Source organism: Lepidochelys kempii, chromosome 2, assembly GCF_965140285.1.
Source record: "Lepidochelys kempii isolate rLepKem1 chromosome 2, rLepKem1.hap1, whole genome shotgun sequence".
Lineage (NCBI taxonomy): Eukaryota > Metazoa > Chordata > Testudines > Cheloniidae > Lepidochelys > Lepidochelys kempii.
The window spans coordinates 76,785,499-76,808,897 of record NC_136381.1 but is presented as its reverse complement, the minus strand read 5'-3'; the positions used below and the strand labels follow the sequence as shown (position 1 = coordinate 76,808,897).

The following is a 23,399-nucleotide window of genomic DNA, read 5'->3' as shown; positions in this document are numbered from 1 at the left end:
AGGACATGAAAAAAATGTGTAATCCAGGAAGAGTACAAAACTTAGACAAAAGTCATCAACTTCACAATAAACTAGAAAAGAAAGTTGTTGTAGTTCAGTTAGAACTTCCAAGTGTTAAGTTACCTTATGTAGTATGGTCTTCCCACTACAGAATAAAAATGGCCAGCACTGCTACTTTTTACTGCTGATGTTCAGAACCCTGTAAGCAACAGTGATATGGACACAATCAGGTCAATATCACTGCTGCTGTTTATAAAACACAACAGTGTACTAGTTTTCACTTGAGGAGAGAGACTCAAAACTAGAAGCTGGATCAGGATAGAGTAGCAGAGTCAAAACTCACTGTTTTGGCAGCAGAGAGCTCTGGAACAGGAAAAAAACAAAAGTTACCCGAAAAACACTCCTTGCCCTTACCAGTGTGAGGGACTTTTGAGGAGGGACTGTGGCTTCAGATACCTACCAAAGTTTTATATGACAATAGAACTGTGAAGCAGGGCTCAGAGATAACTTCCCAATAGAAATCTCAGAACACTCACCTTCCTCAGCTGTGGGGTGAGAAGAGCAGAGTGCATCTGACCTAGTCATTTCCACTTGAGTGGAACAGGACTTTCCCATCTTTTGTACTATGACTAACAGATTTGATTACCTGGTTACACTGTAAATAAGTGCTCTTGGTCTATAATAACTTATAACTCTCCTACATAATGCAGGCACTTTCTTCCTTTAGCAAGTGTGTGTAATTATATGTGCTAGAGCTAGAGGGATTGAGGAAGAGGAATTTATACAGAAGTAAAAGCACAGTGGCAATATCAATAGCTTTAAAGTTACATTCCAACCCGCCCAATTCCTTATATACTAGGTTTCTGCAATGAAGAATCAGCTGTAACATTATGCCTCATTTAATTTTAGAGAGCCATAGTCCATATTTAAGACTCAAAGGATACATGCTACATAGTGGTTTAGGAATTCATGATCTGATGCAGGCATGGACTGAAGAAAGCTCTCTCTGTAAGACTCAAACCACGGAGTAGTAGCTGAAAGATACAAACAAAGTTGATAAAAGTCTTAATGAGACTGGAAAATATACAGGAAGAATGAAACAACATAACTTGGCAAACTCTAACAATTAATAGCGGGCTAGATATGAATATGCAACTGTCCTCTTCTGATTTGTTTTTAAACCATATTTAACTGTAGATCTCATTTAATTTATTGAAGAAGCAAAAATTAAGATTGCAGAGACCTTTTCCCCTTTAGGTTGTCAACCTTAGAACAGGGGTCATGGACGTTGAGGGAAAGTGGGTTTAATCTGCATCTGCACTTTTTTTGAGTATTTTTAAATATTAACATCTTCCATATTTTCGGGTCATGTGGACTCAGCCAAGACTACAATAACCCCTCTTCAGCATCACTTATAGTCAAGACTCTGATTCCCTTAGCACAAGTGGTCAGATGTGCCTAAATTTTAGAATGTAGTACATCTGCTATAGCCATCTTCCATAGAATTGGAAACCAAACTGATTTTGGAATATACAGAGGAGAAGTAGGATTACTGAATCTTTGTCTAAAGTTTTTCCAAATATTGTGACTGCAAATTAGGTATCCCTCAAAACTTCTACAAAGACACAGCCTAGTTCAAGAATTTTTGGCTTCCAGGTCCATGCCCTGTGAATTCTAAATCTAGCTCTACCAGTGACTCATTGTGAGGTGTTGAACATATCAGTTAACCTCTTTGATTCAGTTTCCCCATTTTACTTCAAGAATAATACTTGCTCCTCTCCCAGGAGTGGAGAGTAAATATTTCTACAGGGCTGAAAATGTGGAGCAGTATAGTGGTAATTATTTCTGACATTATTACACAGTACAATAAATTCTAGAATAGAGACCAGAGCAAAGAAACAAAAATTGCAATTTAGAAGTCAGAAAAAAACAAAGCTGACCCAGGAGTAAGGAAATACATTGACAGTGAAAGATTATGAAAATAGGAAAACTGTTACATTTTAGTTAAATTGGCTAGAATGGAGAAAAAAATCTCATTCCCAGCAGCATCTTCAAGTGTATGGTTCCAATAATTTATAAAGTTTTGGAATACTTCCAATTTCACGTTAGGTAGGACTTTATACAAAGACAATGACACAAAGTGAATCCTTTACATCAGTGTTTCTCAAACTTTTCCACCTCATAACACAAAAAATGTAGGGACTTTCCCCACTCATATCTAGGCATAGATGAAAGGATGGTTGCCACTTCCCTGGACTTGTTCACAAATCCCAGATTAAGAACTCATGCCTTATGTACAAAAAGAAAAATCACATTTATTTCCAATGAGATAGAATTTAAACAAGGATAATACTCTAACAAATACCTACAAGTAGTAAAAAGGAATTTCCTAAATTCCATAAATGAAGAGTTAAAAGGAACTAAAGAGTGATATTCAATTAGATTATGCCAGAATACCAGATCAATTTTTCAGCAATTACAGCTCAAACAAATTGGTTTAATTGGGAATACTTTCTCTAAAGTGACTTCAAGAAGTCAAAATATGAAAAAAAGCCGTAGAAAACAAAACATACTTTATTTTAGTGGACAGTGATTCAAAACAGGATAATTTTTTTTTCTCATTGCCATGGGATGTTTTGATGGCTTAAAGTATAACTGGGTTAAAAAAAAAAACCTATAAAAGTTCAAAGGACAATTCCATCAATGGCTATTGGCCAAGATGGTCAGAGATGCAACCCCATGCTTGGGGCAACCCTAAACCTCTGACTGCCAGAAGGGGAAGAGGGGGTAAATCATTCCAGTTGCCCTATTCTGTACCTTCCCCCTGAAACTCTGGTACTGGGCACTGTCGGAGACAGGATACAAGGCTAGATGGACCACTGGCCTGACCCAGTATGGCCATTATGTTTTCTTTGTAAATATTATTAATATTTCATAGATAACATTGTATTTGCCATAGAGGTGCACAGAGTATCATATTTCCTCACAGTGACTAAATTAATCTGTAAGCTTCTTTCTCCCCACTTCCAATAAGTGTACGGTGAGATGTCCATGATCCATTAGCTTTTCCAGTGATATCAATATAGCTGAAGTTCTTTTCACTATGTTATGTCAGGAACAGGATAGGAAAGAAGCTGGTAGCATACAGGTAGGAGCTAGTGAGGAACAGTCAAATGTTAAAGAGTCTCATTTAAATACAACACGACGGCAAGCAACTCAATATTGCCAAAAGATACAAAGGTTTATAAACTAATGCCAGAAGCCTAATACTAAGATGGGAGAACTAGAGTGCTTGGCATTAAATGAGGATATTGATAGAAGCAGCATTGTGGAAACTTGGTGGAATGAGGAAAAAAAACAGAGTGCGGTAATATCAGGGTACAAAATATAGAGGAATTACAGTACACCTTGCTGGTGGGAGAGTGGCACCATATGCAAAGGAAATCAGAGTCAAGTAAAGTAAAAATCTTGAGAATTAAACTGTACCATAGAATTTCTATCAACAGAAATTTGCTTAAACAACCAAAGTAGAGCAGTAAGAATATACTGCCAACCTCCTGACCAGGATGGTTACTGTGACTGTGAAAAGCTTAGCGAGACAAAGGCTATAAAGGCAGAAAAAGCTATAAGGGGGGATTTCAACTATCCTCATATTGACCGAGTACCTCTCGCCTCAGGAAGGAAAGCAGAGATAAACTTTCTAGACACCATTAGTGGAGCAGCTAGTCCTGGAACCCAGAAGAGAAGAGGCAATTCTTGATTTAGTTCTAGGTGGGGCACAGGATCTGGTCCAAGAAGTGAATACAGCTGAACCAATCGGTGATAGTGATCATAAGGTAATTCAACTTAACGTTTCTTGTCAGGGGGGAAAAATACCAAAGAAACCCACCACAGTAGCATTTTATCTTCAAAAAAGGAACCACAAAAAATGAGGAAGCTAGTTAAATGGAAATTAAAAGGAACAGTCACAAGAGTGAAATGCTTGCAAACTGCATGGAGACTATTTGAAAACACCATAATAGAGGCTTAAAATAACCATATACCCCAAATAAAAAACAGTAATAACCAAAAAAGTGTCACCATGGTTGAACAGCAAAGTAAAAGAGGCAGTTAGCGGTCACCTTTGGAAATTGGAAGTCAGATCCTAGTGATGAAAATAGAAAGCAGCATAAACTCTGCCAAGTCAAGTGTAAAACTATAATTAAGTAGGCCAAGAAAGAATTTGAAGAGCACCTAGCCGAAGACAAAAACTAACAGCAACTTTAAAAACAAAAAACAAAACAAAAACAAAAAAAACACATTAGAAGCAGGAAAACTGCCGAGCAGTCAAGTGGAGCCACTGGAAAAATCAAGCTGTTAAAAGGAGCTCTCAAGGAAGGCAAGACCCTTGCAGAGATCAAAAGAATTCATTTAGCTTCGGTCTTCACTGTCAAGGATGTTGGAGAGATCCCCACACCTATGCCATTCTTTTTAGCTGATAAATCTAAGGAACTGTTGCAAATTGAGGTGTCAATAGAGGAAGTGTTGGAACAAATTAATAAAACTAAACAGTAATAAGTCACCAGGACCAGATGGTATTTACCCAAGAGTTCTGAAGGAATTCTAATATAAAACTGAAAAACTATTAAGTCTGGTATATAACCAATCTCTTAAAATCAGCCTCTGTACCAGATAACTGGAGAATAGCTAATGTAACATCAAAAAGACTCCAGAGGCAATCCTGGCAATTGCAGGCCAGTAAGCCTAATTTCAGTATCAGGCAAACTGGTTGAAACTACAGGAAAGAAAATTAACAGATGCATAAATAAACATGATATGTGGGGGATATCAAGCTTTTTGTAAAGAGAAATTATGTCGAACCAATCTATTTCTTTGACAGTGTCAACAAGCAGTGGACAAGACTGACCCAGTGGATATAGTGTACTTGGACTTTCAGAAAGCCTTTGACAAGGTCCCTTACCAAAAGGTCTTAAGCAAACTAAGCAGTCATGGAATAAGAGGGAAGGTCATCTTATGGATCAATAACTGGTTAAAAGATAGGAAACAAAAGGGTAGGAATAAATGGTCGGTTTAGGACAGTGGAAAAAGTTAAGTAGCAGAATCCCCCAAGGATCTGTACTAGGACCAGTACTGTTCACCATATTCACAGATGATCTGGAAAAAGGGGCAAACTGAGGTGACAAAATTTGCAGAAAATACCAAATTATTCAAGATAGTTAAGTCCAAAGCGGACAGTGAAGATTTACAAAAGGATCACACTAAACTGAGTGCCTGGATAACACAATGGCAGACACAATTCAACATTGATAAGTGCAAAGTAATGCACATTGGAAAAAATAATCCCAACTAGCCACACAAAATGATGGCATCTAAATTAGCTGTTACCACTCAAGAAAGATCTTGGAGTCATCAGGGATAGTTCTTTGAAAAAATCCACCCAATGTGCAGCTGCAGTCGAAAAAGCTAACAATGTTAGAAACCATTAGGAAAGGGATCACTAAAACAGAAAATATTATGTCACTACATAAACCCATGGCTCGCCCACACCTTGAATACTGCATGCAGTTCAACTTGCCCCATCTCAAAAAAGATATATTAGAATTGTAAAAGAATCAGAGAAGGGCAAACATTGTTTAGGGGATTAGGGATATGGAACATCTTCCATGTGAGAGATTAAAGAGATTAGGACTGTTCATTTTTACAAAGGAGAAAACTAAGGGGGCATATGATCAAGGTCTATAAAATCATGGATGGTTTAGAGAAAGCATTATTGACCCTTTCGCATTACACAAGAACTAGGGGTCATCCAACAAAACTAACAGGCAGCAGTATTAAATCAAACAAAGAAGGACTTCTTTCTATACCATACAGTCCACCTGTGGAACTTTATGCCATAGGATGATGTGAAGGCCAAGCATATAACTGAAATTCTAGTTCCTACATGACTCGTTTCCTTTCCATACTTTGTATATACACATCATGCACAGAGATATATTCCACAACTCTAATATAGTTTTGTAGTATACAAACCAATTCACGTATAAATAGACTTGAAGGACAAGAGTCTGTATCACATTTCATTTCAAATTGTTCTTTGAGTTTCAAGAACCTTCAGTTCTCAAGTACAGTGTAGCAGGTACTGGTGTCACAAGCATAATGGAAAGGGAAGACACTTGACAGCATCTCACATTGGGACTCTGCCACCCATAACTAAGTTCTCTCCCATTGTTCCAGGAAACAGTGGACAAAGCAAGGGTATTCCAGCTGTTTATCACAATATACTGTATGCACTAATACACAGAGCGCTGAGCCTTGAAAAGCATTTACAAAGCCATGATAACTGGAGTAGTAAATACCACAAATCTCTCTCTAAAATCAAATACTGCAAGGAAGTTATTGATTTTTTTAACTGATTTTATGTAGAACTCTAGCCATGGTTTTAGGAAAAAACAGACATTGCATCTGTCTAGATGTACACAATACTGCCCAGTGTTGCATTTAAAATGCAGCGCCAACCCTTTCCAATCCTCACTGCAGTGCATGAGGTTGAGAGTACCAGTAACAAGCACACCTGAAAATGTAATCGAGGTAGCAAATACTGCTCATCAGCAAATATTTTCCATATGGAAATAAGTCATTTACTTTCTATTAGAAGCCAAAAAAATGAGTTTAAATTTATCCACGTCTTACACACATTTTGCTTCTTGAGTAAACGGAAAGTGCATATATCAGAAAGTAGATATACCTGATGTTCCAGCACATTCAAGAAAAGGTATTTAGCATCCTATGAAAAGGAAACTTCAATAGCAAATATGATTTCTTTTAATTGCAGGTGTAACTTCATTGTGTACAGTCTTTAAGCTAAATATTTAAGAGCACAGATCTAGTTATTTTTATCTATTATAACAAAGGCTACGATTTTTTTCATGGAGGTCACGGAATCCGTGACTTCCGGTGACCTCCATAAACTCAGCCCTGTTGGCCAGGAGCTGCAGGGTCCCACCCCCCCGGAGCTCCCTGCCACCACAAGCAGTGTGACCACTTTGGGTAATGGGGCTCCTCTGCAGCTCCTGGCCACTGCCGATGGTTAGCCCCCCCCGGAGCTCCTAGCTGCCGCGGGAGACCCGGTAGCCACCGCAGGAGTACCCCAAAGCTCTGAGCCACCAAGGGCAGCTGGGCCCCCGGAGTTCCACAGCGGCCAGGAGCTTTGAAGGTGGCTTGGGTGGAGTGGAGTACCCCGGAGCTCCAAGCCCCCACAGGCGGTGGGGGCCCCCAGAGCTCAGAAGTGCCCCCTGTAACTGCCCAACCTCTGGAGGTGGTGTGGAGACCCCACAGCTGGGCTCCCCATTTTGTCAGGGATATTTTTAGTGAAAGTCATGGACAGGTCACGGGCAATAAAGAAAAATTTACAGAAGCCTGTGACCTGTCCATGACTTTCACTAAAAATATCCCTGACAAAATCTTAGCCTTAGTTATAACAGTATGTGATGTTATAAATTAGCAAACTAAGTAAGAGCCACCTCATTTCTTTGGAACAATAATTAAGACAGAATAGCTCTTATACAGTTTTGAGAATGAATCAAAAAACAGAAAACTTCAGTAGGATAAAGGAACTTTACTGAATACCAATATTTGTACTAAGGTTATAAAATGAGCAATACTACTATTCACATAGAATAATTGAGGAAAGATAAAAGAGGGAAGTATTTTCATTTGAAATACTAGAACAGTCTGACAATGTATAATTCCATGTGACCAAACAAGGAAAAAAACAATTTGTGTGTAATCTGTTCAATCTGCACCTAATTTAAAAAATTATTTCTGGTCATTCCATAGGGTCAATTAGCAGCAAGAGTAGAAATATGGATAATAGAAGAAGACAAATCATACACCATCACCAACGATTTTTATTTTTGGAAAAAAATGAGGAACACACACATCTATGCCAAAGAAAGTGCTGAACAGCTACAGCAGGATGTTAAGGAAAGGGGGACGAGGCACATGGAAAAGGAATAGATAAAGGGCAATTTGGCAAACTCGCACCAATCACAAAAAAAAATACCTGAATAAAACGTGGATGTGTTCAGTTCCATCAGTGTGTCTTTCCAATTATTGTACCAAGGAACACTAGCTTTAACTGAGCGATCTGATAGAGAAAACATGGTATTATTAAGCTAACCAGTGTCAGGTTCATATATACTATCTGCTCTTATGTTTTGGTAATGTGTAAGAGTAATGTACTGTACCACATCCGCCATCAGGGTCTGAAACAATTTGTCTCCTGAGAACTAAGTATTTCATACTACAAGTTAGACATTTCACTATATGCTATCAGAGATCTTTGTTTCTTGTGCACCCTAAACTCCCATTGATTTCAATGGACATTGGGGTTTGCACGTGAAGAAGCAGAACCATACATTAAACATTTCTATTTGTCACAGTTTTTCCAAGTGAAAGGAGACTATAACCTTAATCAGCTAATCCTTTGCCAAATTTCTCAGATTACGGCAACGACAGCTATAACAGAATAGGGACGAAGTAAGAGTAATGAACAGAACTAGTTATGGCCCTCTTACAAGTAAGCTAAATTGTATAATGCATCACAGTTCTCTACGATAAAGATTCTTAATTTTTAAGCTGTACTGCAGTTGCTGGTCATTTCCTTGTTTTTTGCTATGAATAAAAAGATTTTAAAAACACCACATAATTGAAATTTCAGACTGATACCTTGTAGTAAACTGATAAAGAATAGTTTCATCTACTACAAATAAGAACAGTGACTTAATTAAGAAAAGAGGCTAAAGTACTTTACAGTTATCACACCAAAAATAGGTATTATGGCCATCAGAGGCAGCGTCACAGGTTTGCAGTTAAATTCACAGCAATATTAAAAAAAAATTAATGTTACTTGTTGAGGGAGAAGGCTGTGGAACACCACTTTGAGTACTTTTCATAACAGCTTTCAGCACAGAGACCAGGGAGTCTGTCATGCCCTAACACAATACAACAGATTTACATTCACCAGCAAGAGCAGATATATCCTGGCAGTATACTGCTAGTTCCCCAGAATGGCCTAAAACAGGAGGGTACGAAAGCACAAAAAACTAATAAAATTCAGTTTAAAGATAGTATTCTAGGGGAGGCAGATTCATGTATCCAGAATATATGGCTCTCCCTATATATTGTCAGGAAGCCCCCTGACAAGGATGATTAGAAACAAGAAAGTTTTGACAGAAAGAACAGAGGCAGAAACAATCTGTGTGAGTGTGAGAGTGAGAGAGTTTCTTAGTTCTGAAACAGGTATTCAAAATAGCAGATAACTGGACCCAGGTCACTATTTACAGCACAACAGGAAAAACAGATATTCCAATTTTACATTCAAATATACTCAACCTGAGAAAATTACAATGTTTGGAAGAATATTATGGGAGACTTCCTCATGAATAATGTACTAATGGAAACTGTAAAAGTGGCTCTACAAGCTAATTGTTTCTGCAAGAAACTGCCCCTGAACACTGAAATTTAAGAAATTAATCACCAACATTTCATATGTTACAGGGTTTAGTTCTTTAAAACTGAAAGACGCCCTACAATATTAATAGGTTTCAGAGTAGCAGCTGTGTTAGTCTGTATTCGCAAAAAGAAAAGGAGTACTTGTGGCACCTTAGAGACTAAGTGAAGTGAGCGGTAGCTCACGAAAGCTTATGCTCAAATAAATTTGTTAGTCTCTAACAACTTTAATTTAAAACTGTTTCAAACCATCAAAGCTGCAGCGAAGAATTTACACATGTCAATCTTAAAGGCTCAAGAACAAGAAGGCAAGCAAATCTTCCCTCAACTTCCCAAAGTTTATTTTTACAATCATGATTTTAAGAGCTTGGGGTTGGTAATACTGGAAGTTGTCAACATAGTGAGGATGAGTATAGGAAAAAAAACAAAAAAAACAAGTTAGGTACAGCTTCAAAATATGATGGTACTATTGTGGCAGTGTTATAGACTTGTTTTCACAGATTTACATGCCCCAGATCAAGTACACTATATGCTTACATTTACACTCAGTAAAAAAAATAAATTTTCTATAATACAACAGTGCATAATGCCTTAAATATTTTATTTCAGAATGAAGTTGACAGCTTTATAAACTTGAAAGATGGCAATAAAATCTGTTGGAAAAGTATTTGCCCAAAATAACTGAGGATATTTTTATATAGATAAAACTTTTCCTTGTCACAATTAACAACCCACAACGGATTTAATATTAAATCTGATCAACAAGTGTTTTTAGCATTACATTAACATTTGGGATCACATTACATATGATTAAACAAGTTATTGAGTAAAAATTCTAATGTGTACTACCAAAGTATTTTAAATAAGCATCACAATATTAATAATTTAGCAGTAGTACTCAATCTTCAAGGAAACTGTATTAAGTAAAAACAAGCTACTACCTGCAAATGTTTTGAAAATGTAGAAAACTCCAAAGTAAGATACAGTGGAAAAAAATATTAAAAATACGCAGAATAAAATTGTTACATACCACTAATGTTGAGATCATAATCTCCTGCAGTAATCACATTAGCTACTAATCCTTCAGCCGGTTGACTGACAGATACAACATCATTTAGAAGCTTCCGAATGCCTCCTGGCTGAGGTGAGTGGGTAATAATGTTGTTGACAGCAATTTTCAAGTTTTTAATTACGTGAAGCTGGTTGTTAGGATCTCTCATATGAACTAAAAAAAAAAAACAACAATTTTGTTAAACTGAGTATTTTATTGCAGCACCTGTATTTTAGTTCTGGACGTATCAACATTTCTTTGACAAAAAAGATATTTAACATTTAAAGAGAATTTACATAACTAAAAAGATTGTTTTTGGGTTAAATTACAATTTTCTGCATGCCACCCTAGTTTCATGCTGGAATAAGATAATCTTTAATACCAAAGTATTAAATGAAAATATATAGGCTAGGGCCCCAATCCTTAAAATGGACCTAGACCTGTGTCTAACTCTTTAGTTGGCTAAGTCCACCATTTAGGCACCATTGACATTTTCAAAGCCACCATTCAGCTACTATCTAAATCCATAGATGCTTAAGCCCCCACCAGTCTGATACCAGCACTTATACAACTCCACAGTTAACAAGCCAAAGGTCTGGTGGCTCCCAAGTGGGATTCTCAAACTAAACAGAGAAACAACCACCTCACTAGAGGACCCATTCTCAAAAGTGTGCTCTAAATATGCCTAAACACTGTTGCCTGCCAGCCCCCACTTCAGGAAGCCCAGATGCAGGCCATCAATAGATGGAAGAGCAGCAGAGCATCTGCACAAAAGACACAGGAGGGCACAGAAAAATGTAGGGCAAACACAAGAGTGGAATCAAGCATGAGGAGGAGACAGACATCAGCTGCAAGGGCATTGAATACTGGATCAGTTGAGCTGGCCTCAGTACCTAACTCTAGGAGAAGATTCACGGTTGAGGATCCCAAGTGGAAGGAGTCGCCTATATAGGCCCATCAGCCAGGGGCACCAAGTCAGCCGCTCCTCAGCATTGCTCCTGGCTAGCTCAAGAAGCTCCCCATTCAACTTTCCATCCTCTGAAAATCCCTTAATCAGGCACTGAGCTCTCCCCAGGCATTATATGGAAAAGGTAGGCACCAAGCTTGAGGCTAAAAATTCCACTGAGGAGCAGACCACCCAGGGGTTAGGTGTTGTAATGATGAGCAGAGCAACAGCCAAGTACATTTAAGGACCTGGATTCAACTACCTCAATTCATTTTACTTCCATAACTCAAAGAAAACATTGGGCATGTGCATGTCAGTTGTAATGAGCAAGCACAATAACCCAAGTTACGAAAGAATCCTCAATAAAAGCCAAACAAAAAGGCTCCCAGACACTTGTTATGGAGCTCTCAGAATTATTTCAGTGGAAGCTCTAATAGCAAGCCATCAAAGGTGACTTTCCAGAGAGATGTTTCACAAAACTAATATTTTCATAAAGCAGAATAAAATAATTCAGAGATAAGACTATCACACCTGTGTTATGTTTACAAACTCTCACAGCCTCTAATTACCGTCTCCTGTTACATACCAGACATACTGCAATACCTTGACAATAGGACAGACAATTAGCTTACCTTCAATGGCTGAAACTTAACTATGACAAAAGTAATGTTAATTTTGAATGTCTTTATGAACTAATTAGATGTCATTTAACCAAAGCCCAGAAACTTGGCTGTATTAGCTGGATTTTAAAGAGAGACAAGCATAGCAAACTGCAAGAAGTTCCACTCAATGGTGTGTCAAAAATAATAAGATGACAAACTGCCAGTGTCAAAAATAATACCAATCATTTTTTAATCATGTATTTTGATAAAGTCAGGATTTTTCTCACATAATTCTTGACAAGAATAGATTTCTTGTAAATGCTGTGACAAACCATGGCATATTCGTCAGCTGCCCATTAGTAAAAACCAAGATCCATTATTTAACCAAAATTAAATTTTGACTATCAAAATTGCAACAGTAAAAATATATTAACATTAGATGTTTTACATTGCTCCTTTTTAAAATATATATTCTGTTCAATATCCAGTTTTAATTCCAACTTCCTATGCAGCTTTAACAAATGCATGGGCAATGGTTCTGAATCTAACATTTTTAGTTCTCAAATTGCACAAAACCTACTTCATAAATAAAATAAACCAAGACATTTTAAAATCACTGAAATTGTGTTCCCCTGAAAGGTTTTCCATAGATGCAGAAAGTAGTTTTCAGATTTTTTTTTTTAAATTTCCAAGAATCAGACATGGTTAAAAGCAAGATTTATAAACAGGCAGTCAAAAACAATGTCTAAATATCTTAATTAAAACCTTTCTGTGGGAGAGTCTACTGTTGTAACTAGATTTCTTAAACAATTAAGGGAATCTACGGTGTTATGTGCTGGCTTAATCCCTAAGAGAACAAGAAAAATTTCAAGAGCTCCCAGGAAAGTTTGATCATGGAATGACTTAATAATAGGTCAGTTGACACCTGCAGAGAAATCAAAGGGGCTATATATCAAAGAAAATTAGAGGTTTCAGAGTAGCAGCAGTGTTAGTCTGTATCCGCAAAAAGAAAAGGAGTACTTGTGGCAACTTAGAGACTAACACATTTATTTGAGCATAAGCTTTCGTGAGCTACAGCTCACTTCATCGGATATAGCTCACGAAAGCTTATGCTCAAATAAATGTGTTAGTCTCTAAGTTGCCACAAGTACTCCTTTTCTTTTTTTAGAAAATAAGAGTTACTGATTAGCCAGCCATTCCATGTTAAACTGACATACTACAAACAAGAATAGTTCATCAAAAAAGGTGTTAAGACATTAAGAGTATATGTTCACTAGATAACTATTCCAGACTAACAAACCTACTATTTAAAGAAAAAATGGGTAGAAGGGAAAGAAAATTGTAGATAAGTTCTAAGTGTCCACGTGAAAAAGTTACATTTTAAGCAATGTGGTTTATGAAAGCAGAATTTTATGCTACCAGCACAGGTAGGTTTATGCTATCTTTTCCACGTGTGACTACTTGAGAGTAAAGAATTTCTTCCCATTAAAGCTAACCCCCCCCCCCCCCGACTTTAGGACAGCCAGAAAAGAAAAAAGTTACTAGATGTGAACTGAAGAGTTCATCATGACCAAGAAGAATGGTTCTTGAATTCTTGTCTATTCTTAACACTCAAATCCATTAAGACCTCAGAATGGAGAGGAGAACCACTACACTTTATCATGCAGTCACTGTAGGGACCATCTCAAGAAAGTGAACTAGAGTGAAGGTAATTGCCATAAATCCTAAATTTACCAGTTTAAATTACAAGACCTAGAATATAGCTGTTACAATTCCCTCCCATCACCCCAAAGGCATTACCATATGCAGGACTTCAAAAAACCTGCTGATGTGAAGAAGGGGTTACTTGTGTGATTTTTAAAAGCAAACAATTTTTCATGATTTTTCAGAATGCCTCACACAATCATCTTTAGTTGTCAAGTAGGACAGAGACAAGGACACATTCACCAGCACTCTGTACTCTACATTAGACCCAGCACTGGCTTGGAAGCCAATTTAAAGTTCGGCTCCTCAGTCCCTTCCATTAAACCCTAAATGGGCTGAGGCTTGGTAACCTCAGAGACCAGCTCTCTGAACCCTACTCTGGAGATGCAATCAACAGGAATGGGCTGATTGAACCTAGGGTATGCTTCATAGGACTGAAGTGCAGAGCTTTGTCCGTGGACTCATTGGGGAACTCGCTCCCTAAAGCCAAGTCTTGGCATCTTAAGGACGCATTACACAGGAACTGCCACACAGGATCAGATCTGTGGTCCATTTAGCCCACTTCCCTGTCTCCAACAGCAGTCAGCATCAGATGCTTCAGAAGACAGTGCAAGGAAATTGGCAATAAGCAATATGGTGGAGTAAGCTGCCCCCATGAAGGCCTTGCCCTAATCATTAAAGATTGGTTTAAACCATGAAACATAAGGCTTTATATTCCTTCCCAAGTTAATGGACTGCTCCTGCACCACTTGGAGTCTGATCCTTCAAGTTGAATGTCGATAATGGAAGACAGCTATTCTTCCTTTGTGGGCATTCTTTGAACAAGAAATTCTATGTTCAGAGTACAGGAAGACACTACAACGTAAGTGCTTTAGAAACGTGACAATATTTTCCACAATTAGCGAAGTTAATTTGGAGAAGAGGGAGCACACACAGGGGAGAAATGGGTATAGAATTATCAAACGAGTCTTCCTCTTTTAGTTAGCTCAATTCTGTTCACCCCAGAACTAAAGTGTCTCCTCCTTTAAGGAGAACTTGGCAAAATTCCCAGGAGTTGGAGAATATATACCATGTCTGCACTTTAAAAGTTTCTTCAGTTTTTAAATGCAGTGTAGTTGTAGCCATGCCTGTCCCAGGATATTAGAGGGGCAAGATAGGTGAGGTAATATCTTTTCTTGGACCAACTTCTGTTGATGAGAGAGACAAGCTGTCAAGCCATACAGAACTCTTCTTCTGGTCTGTGATGCTGGGACTACCTTTCCCAGACTTGAAGAATAGCTCTCTATGGCTCAAAAGCTTGCCTCTCTCACCAACAGAAGTTGGTCCAAGAAAAAGATCTCACCCACCTTGTCTCTCCTCTGTTTTTTAAAGATATTATTAGTGCCAGCAAAGCAATAGAATCTTTCAAAATGGAAGAAACTATGTAACACCTTTTCGCTGGTCTCTTAGAACCTACAGTGCCATTTAGATAAATGGCACACCTTCATTTGCTTTAAAAAAAAACAAGTCAGTGTTGATCATTACCAAAACACATTTTGTAGCTGTTATCCATATGTCTTATAAGGTTCTTGAACAATAAGCCTGAAAGCAACAAATCTAAAGCTATGGCATGTTTTCAGTTTCTTATCTCAGAAAGATTCACACACACACACCCCACACACATTAACATTTTGTAATAACTAGAAAATGTAATGAAAGTGATTTTTTTTTAAAAAAAGGTAAGACTAATTTTGTTGCCCCAATTATCACATTCCTTCATGTAAAACTCACTTGTTTCCATGTTTCTAATGTCCACGGGATCAAACCCTAAATCAGGATGTTTACGGACGTTGTCCATGATTCTGAGCATTTGTAAAAATGCTTTGAACCCATGCTTAAGATTTTCTACCATCACAATTCTGGCTATTTCTCAGAGCCTATTTTCTTTGATAGGCCTGTTGTTATAGGTTATGTTAATTATAGACAAAAATCCATACTAAAATTTACCATATATTAAAAAGTGACTATATATGTTGTAAAAATTTCACATCAGAGTAGTTCATCCTTGGCAGCTGGTTAACTGGGGTGCAACAGTCCAGAATAAAAACAGTACAAGACAAGTAAAACTAATTGAGTAGTATCTAAATCTGTCATTTCTTTGTATAAAAGTTATTTGTAATGCAGTAGCACCTCAAGAATCTCAAACAGTGATTGGCCCTCCGTGTAAAAGAGCTTTATACACCTACAAAGAGACAGCTCTTGTGCCAAACTACCAGAAACACAAAATAATGGAACTGAGAGACTTAAGATTCCCTTTTAGATTTCCCTCTCTAATTTGGCAGTTTAGTACTATCAAACATATAAAACTTATTCTGCATAATTTTATCTTACAAGTAAAGCCATACTTCTATGAAAGATATTATTTGTATTATAGTAGTACCTAGAGGCCCCAGCCATGGATCAGGGTCCCATTGTGCTAGACACAGTACAAATAGAGAACATGATGATAGTAAACTCTTTGGAGCAGGTAGCTATCTAAGATGTCACTGTTCTAGGTGACTTTTTGATCATCAGGCAATAATCAGAGGTCAATTAAAACTTCTGCTCAGAATGTAGCAGTAGTCAACAGCCCACAAACTGAGATGCACATGGCATGAAATATCTAATAACTTTCATATTAATTCCTGAAATGGTTGCTCTTGCTCAAAAAAAAAAATATATATATACATACACACACACACAGCCAGCAGAAAACAGGGGTTCAGAGACAGGCACCAGCAACAATCAGAGAGGCATGAAAAAGCTCCCAGACGAAGACTGAAGAAACTGCAACTGTTCAGTTAGGAAACAATTATGAGAGGACACAATAGAAGTATACAAAATATTGAAATACCACCAAAAATAATCTGAGGACTCCTATAGTTACTTACTCTTTTCCATAATAAAATAGGATATTTGATGAAATTCAAAGGTGACAAATTTAAACTTGATTAAAGAAAAACATTTTTTAAAGACAATGAATAATTAACTTGTGCTCATGAGTTCCACAAATCATCATTGAAACCAATAGCTTTGCAAGATTCAAAAGAGAAACAGACATTTATATAAACAAGAGTATAAATTATATAGGATACAAAAAATTAAGGGATTCATTCTTCCTGCCTCCAACAAGTGCTAATCTGATGGATAATATGAAGAAACTTCCCCTACAGCAAAATTATTCCCTAGTTTTCCACTACAAGTTCCCTACAGCAAAATTATTCCCTAGTTTTCCACTACAAGTTCTCCTGCAACTTTATCTTAAGCACCTAGTACTGGCTGATGTCAGAAACAGAATATGACACTAGAAGAACCACTGATCTGGTCCAGTATGGCAATTCATATCTTCCCATTATATAAGGGCTTGTCCACAGGGGAAAGTTATTGCAAAATAAACTATAGTGTGAATCCAAAGCACAACAGCTATCCCACATTAACTCCCCACATTGACACTCTTATTCCACTGTGCAGTTTTAAACTAATTCAGAATAAGAATGTTCACAGTAGCTACTGAGGAATAGCTGTTGTGCACTATTTCCCCATCTAGACAAGCCCTTGCAAAGTAGGAATACACTTTTTCAGTGAATAAATTAACCTTAAAAAGAATCGAGCTACAAATTGGCTGCATTAAATTAATTGCCAGTAGGTGTGTCTACACTGCAGCTGGGAACAAGCCACTCAGCATGAGCGGACAGACTCGTGCTGGGGTGCTAAAACTAGCAGTGTGGACATTAAGGCAATGGCTCAGGATAGCCACCTGAGCTAGGACCAAGAGGATAGCAAAGATACAGGTGGCATAGCAATGCCATAGCATAGACCGAACTCTCCATTTGCCCACAGTTAAGTACCTGATATCACATCTTTTGCCGTCTGCTTTGCAGCAGCCTCTGGCTCTCCAGCTTTCCCCACAAGAGGGACTTAAGTATAGTGTGTACTCCCTGTATTTTCCATGCAACTAAAGCAGGAGTCAAACTTGCAGCCAGAGTATTCCGTCTGCTGAATTAAGATACAGCAGCCAAAGCCCAGAGAGCCAAGCCACTAGAAGTGGCTACAAGCTCTTCATTCCCTGACACACATGGGACGTTTGGAACAAGGCAGCCAGGACAATGGAGACAAGGTGCCCAGAGAAAACAATGGGAAAAATACATCCTAAAAAGTCATCAAATAAATCTTCAACTATGAGCTATTGTTGTATGTGTTTGGACGGAGGATTGAAGATATTTCACTGGATAAAAATAAAACCACATTGCTTTGGAATTTAGTTCCATCATGTCATGGAGTAAATAGGGCTGTTTATATAGGTATCAACAAAAGTAGCAGGTAGTGACTGAAGTCACAAACACAGACAGCATCTTTACATCACTGCCTACAGAATAAGTTATAGCTGTAATTTAGAAAACATGGAACATTTACAACTGGTACAAGAAAGGACCAAATCATGTCAAACCAGCACTGTTTCCTTCCTGGACTGGCCTACTGGATGAGGGAAGCAGTAGATGTGATATATCTTCATTTTAGTAAGCCTTTTGACACAGGCCTATGTGACATTCTCATAAGCAAACTAGGGAAATGTGATTTACATTAAAGTGGATGTATAACTGGTTGAAAGACTGTACTCAAAACAGTAGCTATCAATGGTTCGCTGTCAAACTTGGAGAATGTATCTAGTGGGGTCTTAGTCTGTCCTGGGTCCACTATTATTCAACAATTTCAATGACTTGGATAATGTAATGGAGAGTATGCTTATAAAATCTGAAGATGATACTGAGTTGCGAGGAGTTGCAAGCACTTAAGGAGGACAGGATTGGAATTCAAAATAACTGACAAATTGGAGAATTGGTCTAAAATCAACAAGATGAAATTCAATAAAGTACAAAGTACTACACTTAAGAAGAAAAAAATCAAAGATACAAAATGGAGAATAGTTTGCGAGGCAAAAAAGTACTGCTGGAAAAGAGCTGGGGTTTTAGGACATTACAAGTTGACTATAAAACAACAATGTGATGCTACTGTCAATAAGGCTAATATCTTGGGATGTATTAACAGGATGCAAAAAGTTAAGAAATTAAATCTTTCTGACTCTGACAAGTGTAAACGGATATACATTGGGAAGAAACTTCCCCTATAGCAAAGGTTTTCCCTAGTTGTCCATTACAAGTTTTCCCGCAACTTTCCTGTCTTATGTAAAACACAGGATGTAACTGTCCCACACAGTCCTGTGTCTGGCTTTGTGCACAACACTTTAAGAAAGATGTAGACAAACTGGAGAGAGTCCAAAAGACAGCAACGAAAAATGATAAAAGATTTAGACAACCTGACCTATGAGGAAATGTTAAAAAACTGGGCATGTTTGTTTAGTCTAGAGAAAAGAAGACTAACGGAAAGCCTGATAATCTTCAACTATGGCTCCATCTGCATTTGGAGCTTGGGGTATGATTCTGAGCTCGACTAGATATACTCATGCTAGCTCTCATCAAACTATTGTGCTAAAAACCTGTAGAGTAGCCACTATAGAATGGGCAGTGGCAGGCAGCAACATGGGCTAGTCATCCTGAGTACAAATCCATCTGGACCTTTGCATACAATTTCAGGGCACTCCTTGCTGCTCGCCATTGCCACTGTGGCTATACTACTATTTTCAGCAAGATAGCTCAATAAGAGCTAGCATGAGCATGCCTACCTGAGCTAAGAATGACAGCCCCCAGCTCCAAGTGTAGACATAGCCTATGTTAAGGGCTATTATAAAGAGGACAACAATCAGTTCTCTATGTCCACTGAAGATAGGACAAGTAGTATCAGCCTAATCTCCAGCAAGGGAGAATTAGAAAGTTCTTCCCTCTATCTAACTAACCACGAGGACATTTAAATACTGGAATAGGGTTCCAAGGGAGGTACGGAATACCCATCTTAGAGATTTTAAAAACAGGTGAGATAAACCCCTCCCAAGAATGGTCTAGGTTTACTTGGGCCTGCCTCAGCCTGGGGGAGCTAGACTAGATGATCTCTTGAGGTCCATTCCAGTCCTACATTTCTATGATTCACATGCAACCCCACGGATTGCTTATACAGGGATGGAGGTTGATCCTTAACAGCACATATTTCTTTTGGCTTTCTTACACAACAATCTGAGTATTCAATTAAACCTGGAAAGTTGGCATGATTTTTAGTTTAACGAAAGGTTGACAAGAATTGTATCTATAATAAAAATGTTAACACATTTGGATCTACAGTTTGGTCTTGAAGTATAGAACAAGTAGTACTAGAAATTACGTGATACGTATCAGACAGTTTTATCATTATGTGTCCTTTAAAAAGAGAAGTTAATAAAGTTACATCCAGTAAATACGCAGAATAATAGACCAGCATGTCTCAAACCCAAGAGCAAATAAGGTCCAGCATGATCATTTAGTTTAGAAAGATTAAATGTAAGTTTCTCTCATATGAGTTTGACTTTCACATTTGCCTATTGGCAATTGTGAGAAATTCAAAGGATAGCAGTGGGTTGGACGAGGCCTACATTTGCTGCTACTCTCCTTTAAAAAGGGCTCACTTTTAACCTACTACTATTACGACACCTAAAATGGCTACAACTAACGGACAGTAGAAGAAAAAAAATATGTTGTACATTGTGTTTACTATGCACATTTTGTTTGTCATCTTCCAGTCAACCAGATTCCTCTGTAGTTTGAGATTTTTTCCATATTGCAACAAAAAGAGGGAGAAAATATTTTTGAAAGCAATAAAATATGGTTGCCATCAAAGACTGGCAGGTGAATTCAGGGCAGGTGTAGCCCAGGGAACTACTTTTAACATTTTAAATTGATTAGATTTCAAGTTGGCAGAATCCACTGAAACGCTTTACAAAGTAACTCAGACGCAATTCAAAAAGTATTTTGAGGAACTTGACTTGCTGGAACTTCTGTAATTTTTTCCACCATAAGAAACTGACATAAAACTCAGTTCAGTTGATGGTGCTTAGAAAACAAAACAATATTAAATGATGCAGAGCTACCTGCAATTCTCCTCATGAGCAGAACTTTAAAAGACAGGTTTCAGAGTAGCAGCCGTGTTAGTCTGTATTCGCAAAAAGAAAAGGAGGACTTGTGGCACCTTAGAGACTAACCGATTTATTAGAGCATAAGCTTTCGTGAGCTACAGCTCACTTCCTCAGATGCATATCGTGGAAACTGCAGCAGGCTTTATATATACACAGAGAATATGAAACAATACCTATTCCCACCCCACTGTCCTGCTGGTAATAGCTTATCTAAAGTGATTTCCAGCACAAATCCAGGTTTTCTCACCCTCCACCCCCCCACACAAATTCACTCTCCTGCTGGTGATAGCCCATCCAAAGTGACAACTCTTTACACAATGTGCATGACAATCAAGCTGGGCTATTTCCTGCATAAATCCAGGTTCTCACATCCCCCCCACCCCCATACACACACCAGCAGGAGAGTGAGTTTGTGTGTGTATGGGGGTGGGGGGGATGTGAGAACCTGGATTTATGCAGGAAATAGCCCAGCTTGATTGTCATGCACATTGTGTAAAGAGTTGTCACTTTGGATGGGCTATCACCAGCAGGAGAGTGAATTTGTGTGGGGGGGTGGAGGGTGAGAAAACCTGGATTTGTGCTGGAAATCACTTTAGATAAGCTATTACCAGCAGGACAGTGGGGTGGGAATAGGTATTGTTTCATATTCTCTGTGTATATATAAAGCCTGCTGCAGTTTCCACGATATGCATCTGAGGAAGTGAGCTGTAGCTCACGAAAGCTTAAACTTTAAAAGAGACATTCAATTTAAAATCACTGTTCCTTTAAAACGGGCCTTGCCAGAAGTTTGCAAGCATGTACTGCAGTAAGTGGGATGTCAAAAGTTCTGGGGAAAAACCTGACCAAGCGCGATTTCAGGACACTGGCATTTAAAACCAAAAACTTAACGGGTTAATACTCCGCCCCGAAAAGAGAGTATACCGCTACGCCCCCGCAGCAGCCCAACATCCAGGAGCTCTCCTCCCCACACTCGGGTCAGACAAGACCTGACTGGGAATCGTCCCTCAAAAGCGAGTCTCCCCTTCCCCCGGCGTGACACGGCAGCGGGGCTCGGGGACACCTGCCCCGATCTGCATCTGTCCCCCGGCAGCCGCTCCGGCCAAGGTGTGGGGGGGGCTCGCATCTCCTTCCCCCGACCCGAGCCTGGGGCCGCACGGCGGGGTGACGAGCAGGACAAGTACCATTCGCCCGGCCCTCAGCAGCAGGCCGGGGCGGGGGCAGGACGCCCCCAATACCCTCCCAGCCCTCGGGTGGGTGCAAGTGACAGCTCCCCTGCCCCGCCCCGGCGGCTGCCATGTAAACAAGCCCCGTCCCACCCGCTGCCGGCACAGACCTTCCGAGGGGAGGCGGCAGAAGGGCTTCACCAGCTCGGAGAAGCCCAGGTTGTTCTTGCGGGTGAGTCTCTCCGCCTCCTCGCTGCACAGCGCGGCCACCAAAGGCACGAACGAGTCCTGGATGAACTCCTGCACCGACTGCACGCACTGGGCCATCTCCCCGCCGCAGGCCCCGCGCCGCTCCGCAGCCGCTCTCCCGGCCACCGCCGCCGCCGCAACCTCCTCCCTCAGCCCCGAGCCGCTCACGCGTTCCGGCCGGAGCAGGGCCCCACGCACCCCAAGCGCCACCAAATCTACCCCGCCGGCTCCTCAGCGCTCGCCCGGAGCCGCCATATTGAGCCTGAACCGAGACTACAGCCCGATCCCGGCAGCCTCCGCGGCTGCCCACGTGATGGGGTGGAAGGTAGGGGCGGGGCCGTCAGCTGAGCGGAACGTCGGGGTCGGAAGTGGGGCTGTGACGGCCTCGCGCGCAAAGCGAGAGTTCTCGCTGCGGTGGGGCCACGCGTCATAGTTAGACGGCCGCGTGCCTTCGGTCTCAGGGTACCAACGTAGGCGTGGCTGAGTGCTCGGGCGCGCGCGCCTCTGTCACTCCGGCAGGGAGCTCCCCGTCCCCCTTCTGCCCCGGAGGGCGCGTTACCTCCTCATACAGCGCCCGGCCCCGGGTGCCCCGTGTCCAGCCCCAACCTGCGGCGGGGGGGGGCACCGTGGCCACCCAAATGCACAGCTCCAATCTTCCAGCGGGTGCCGTGCCCCGCTAAATGCACAGCTCCTAACGTTTCAGAGTAACAGCCGTGTTAGTCTGTATTCGCAAAAAGAAAAGGAGGACTTGTGGCACCTTAGAGACTAACCAATTTATTTGAGCATGAGCTTTCGTGAGCTAACGTGCCAGGGCACCGTGCCCAGCCACATGTGCAGACCCCAGCCTGCTGGGGGGGCATCACGTTCACCCAAAAGCACAGCCCTCAACTACCCAGGGGACTCCATGCCCAGCCAAAGGCACTGACCCCAGCTTCCAGGGTTCAGGCAAACAGCCAGTTGTGGACAGTTCCTGTGCCAAGGAACATAATTCCCGAGACGCATACAACCCCAACATGATTCATGCCATGCCAAGTGTCACACAGTACCCAGGGGACAGCACACCGAGAGCAAACCAGGAAATCCCACAGAGTATGTGGCT

The 23,399-nt window shown here is 40.0% G+C and overlaps 1 protein-coding gene across 9 annotated transcripts in view; it reads right to left on the bottom strand.

Moving 5' to 3' along the window:
- Window positions 1-22,602, bottom strand: part of TRAPPC8 (trafficking protein particle complex subunit 8) — a 114,625-nt gene extending 92,023 nt beyond the window's left edge. For 5 of the 9 annotated variants that reach the window (XM_073331307.2, XM_073331309.2, XM_073331313.2 and 2 more), the window contains exons 1-4: window positions 22,222-22,602; window positions 10,541-10,735; window positions 8,063-8,146; window positions 945-1,034 (exon numbers count right to left, since the gene is read on the bottom strand). In XM_073331307.2, coding sequence (XP_073187408.1) covers window positions 945-1,034; window positions 8,063-8,146; window positions 10,541-10,735; window positions 22,222-22,378 — 526 coding nt within the window. In that variant the 5' untranslated portion in view covers window positions 22,379-22,602. The remainder of the gene's footprint in view (window positions 1-944; window positions 1,035-8,062; window positions 8,147-10,540; window positions 10,736-22,221) is intronic. The other 4 variants (XM_073331311.2, XM_073331316.2, XM_073331312.2 and 1 more) reach the window with 1 other exon arrangement.
- Window positions 22,603-23,399: the final 797 nt, after the last annotated feature.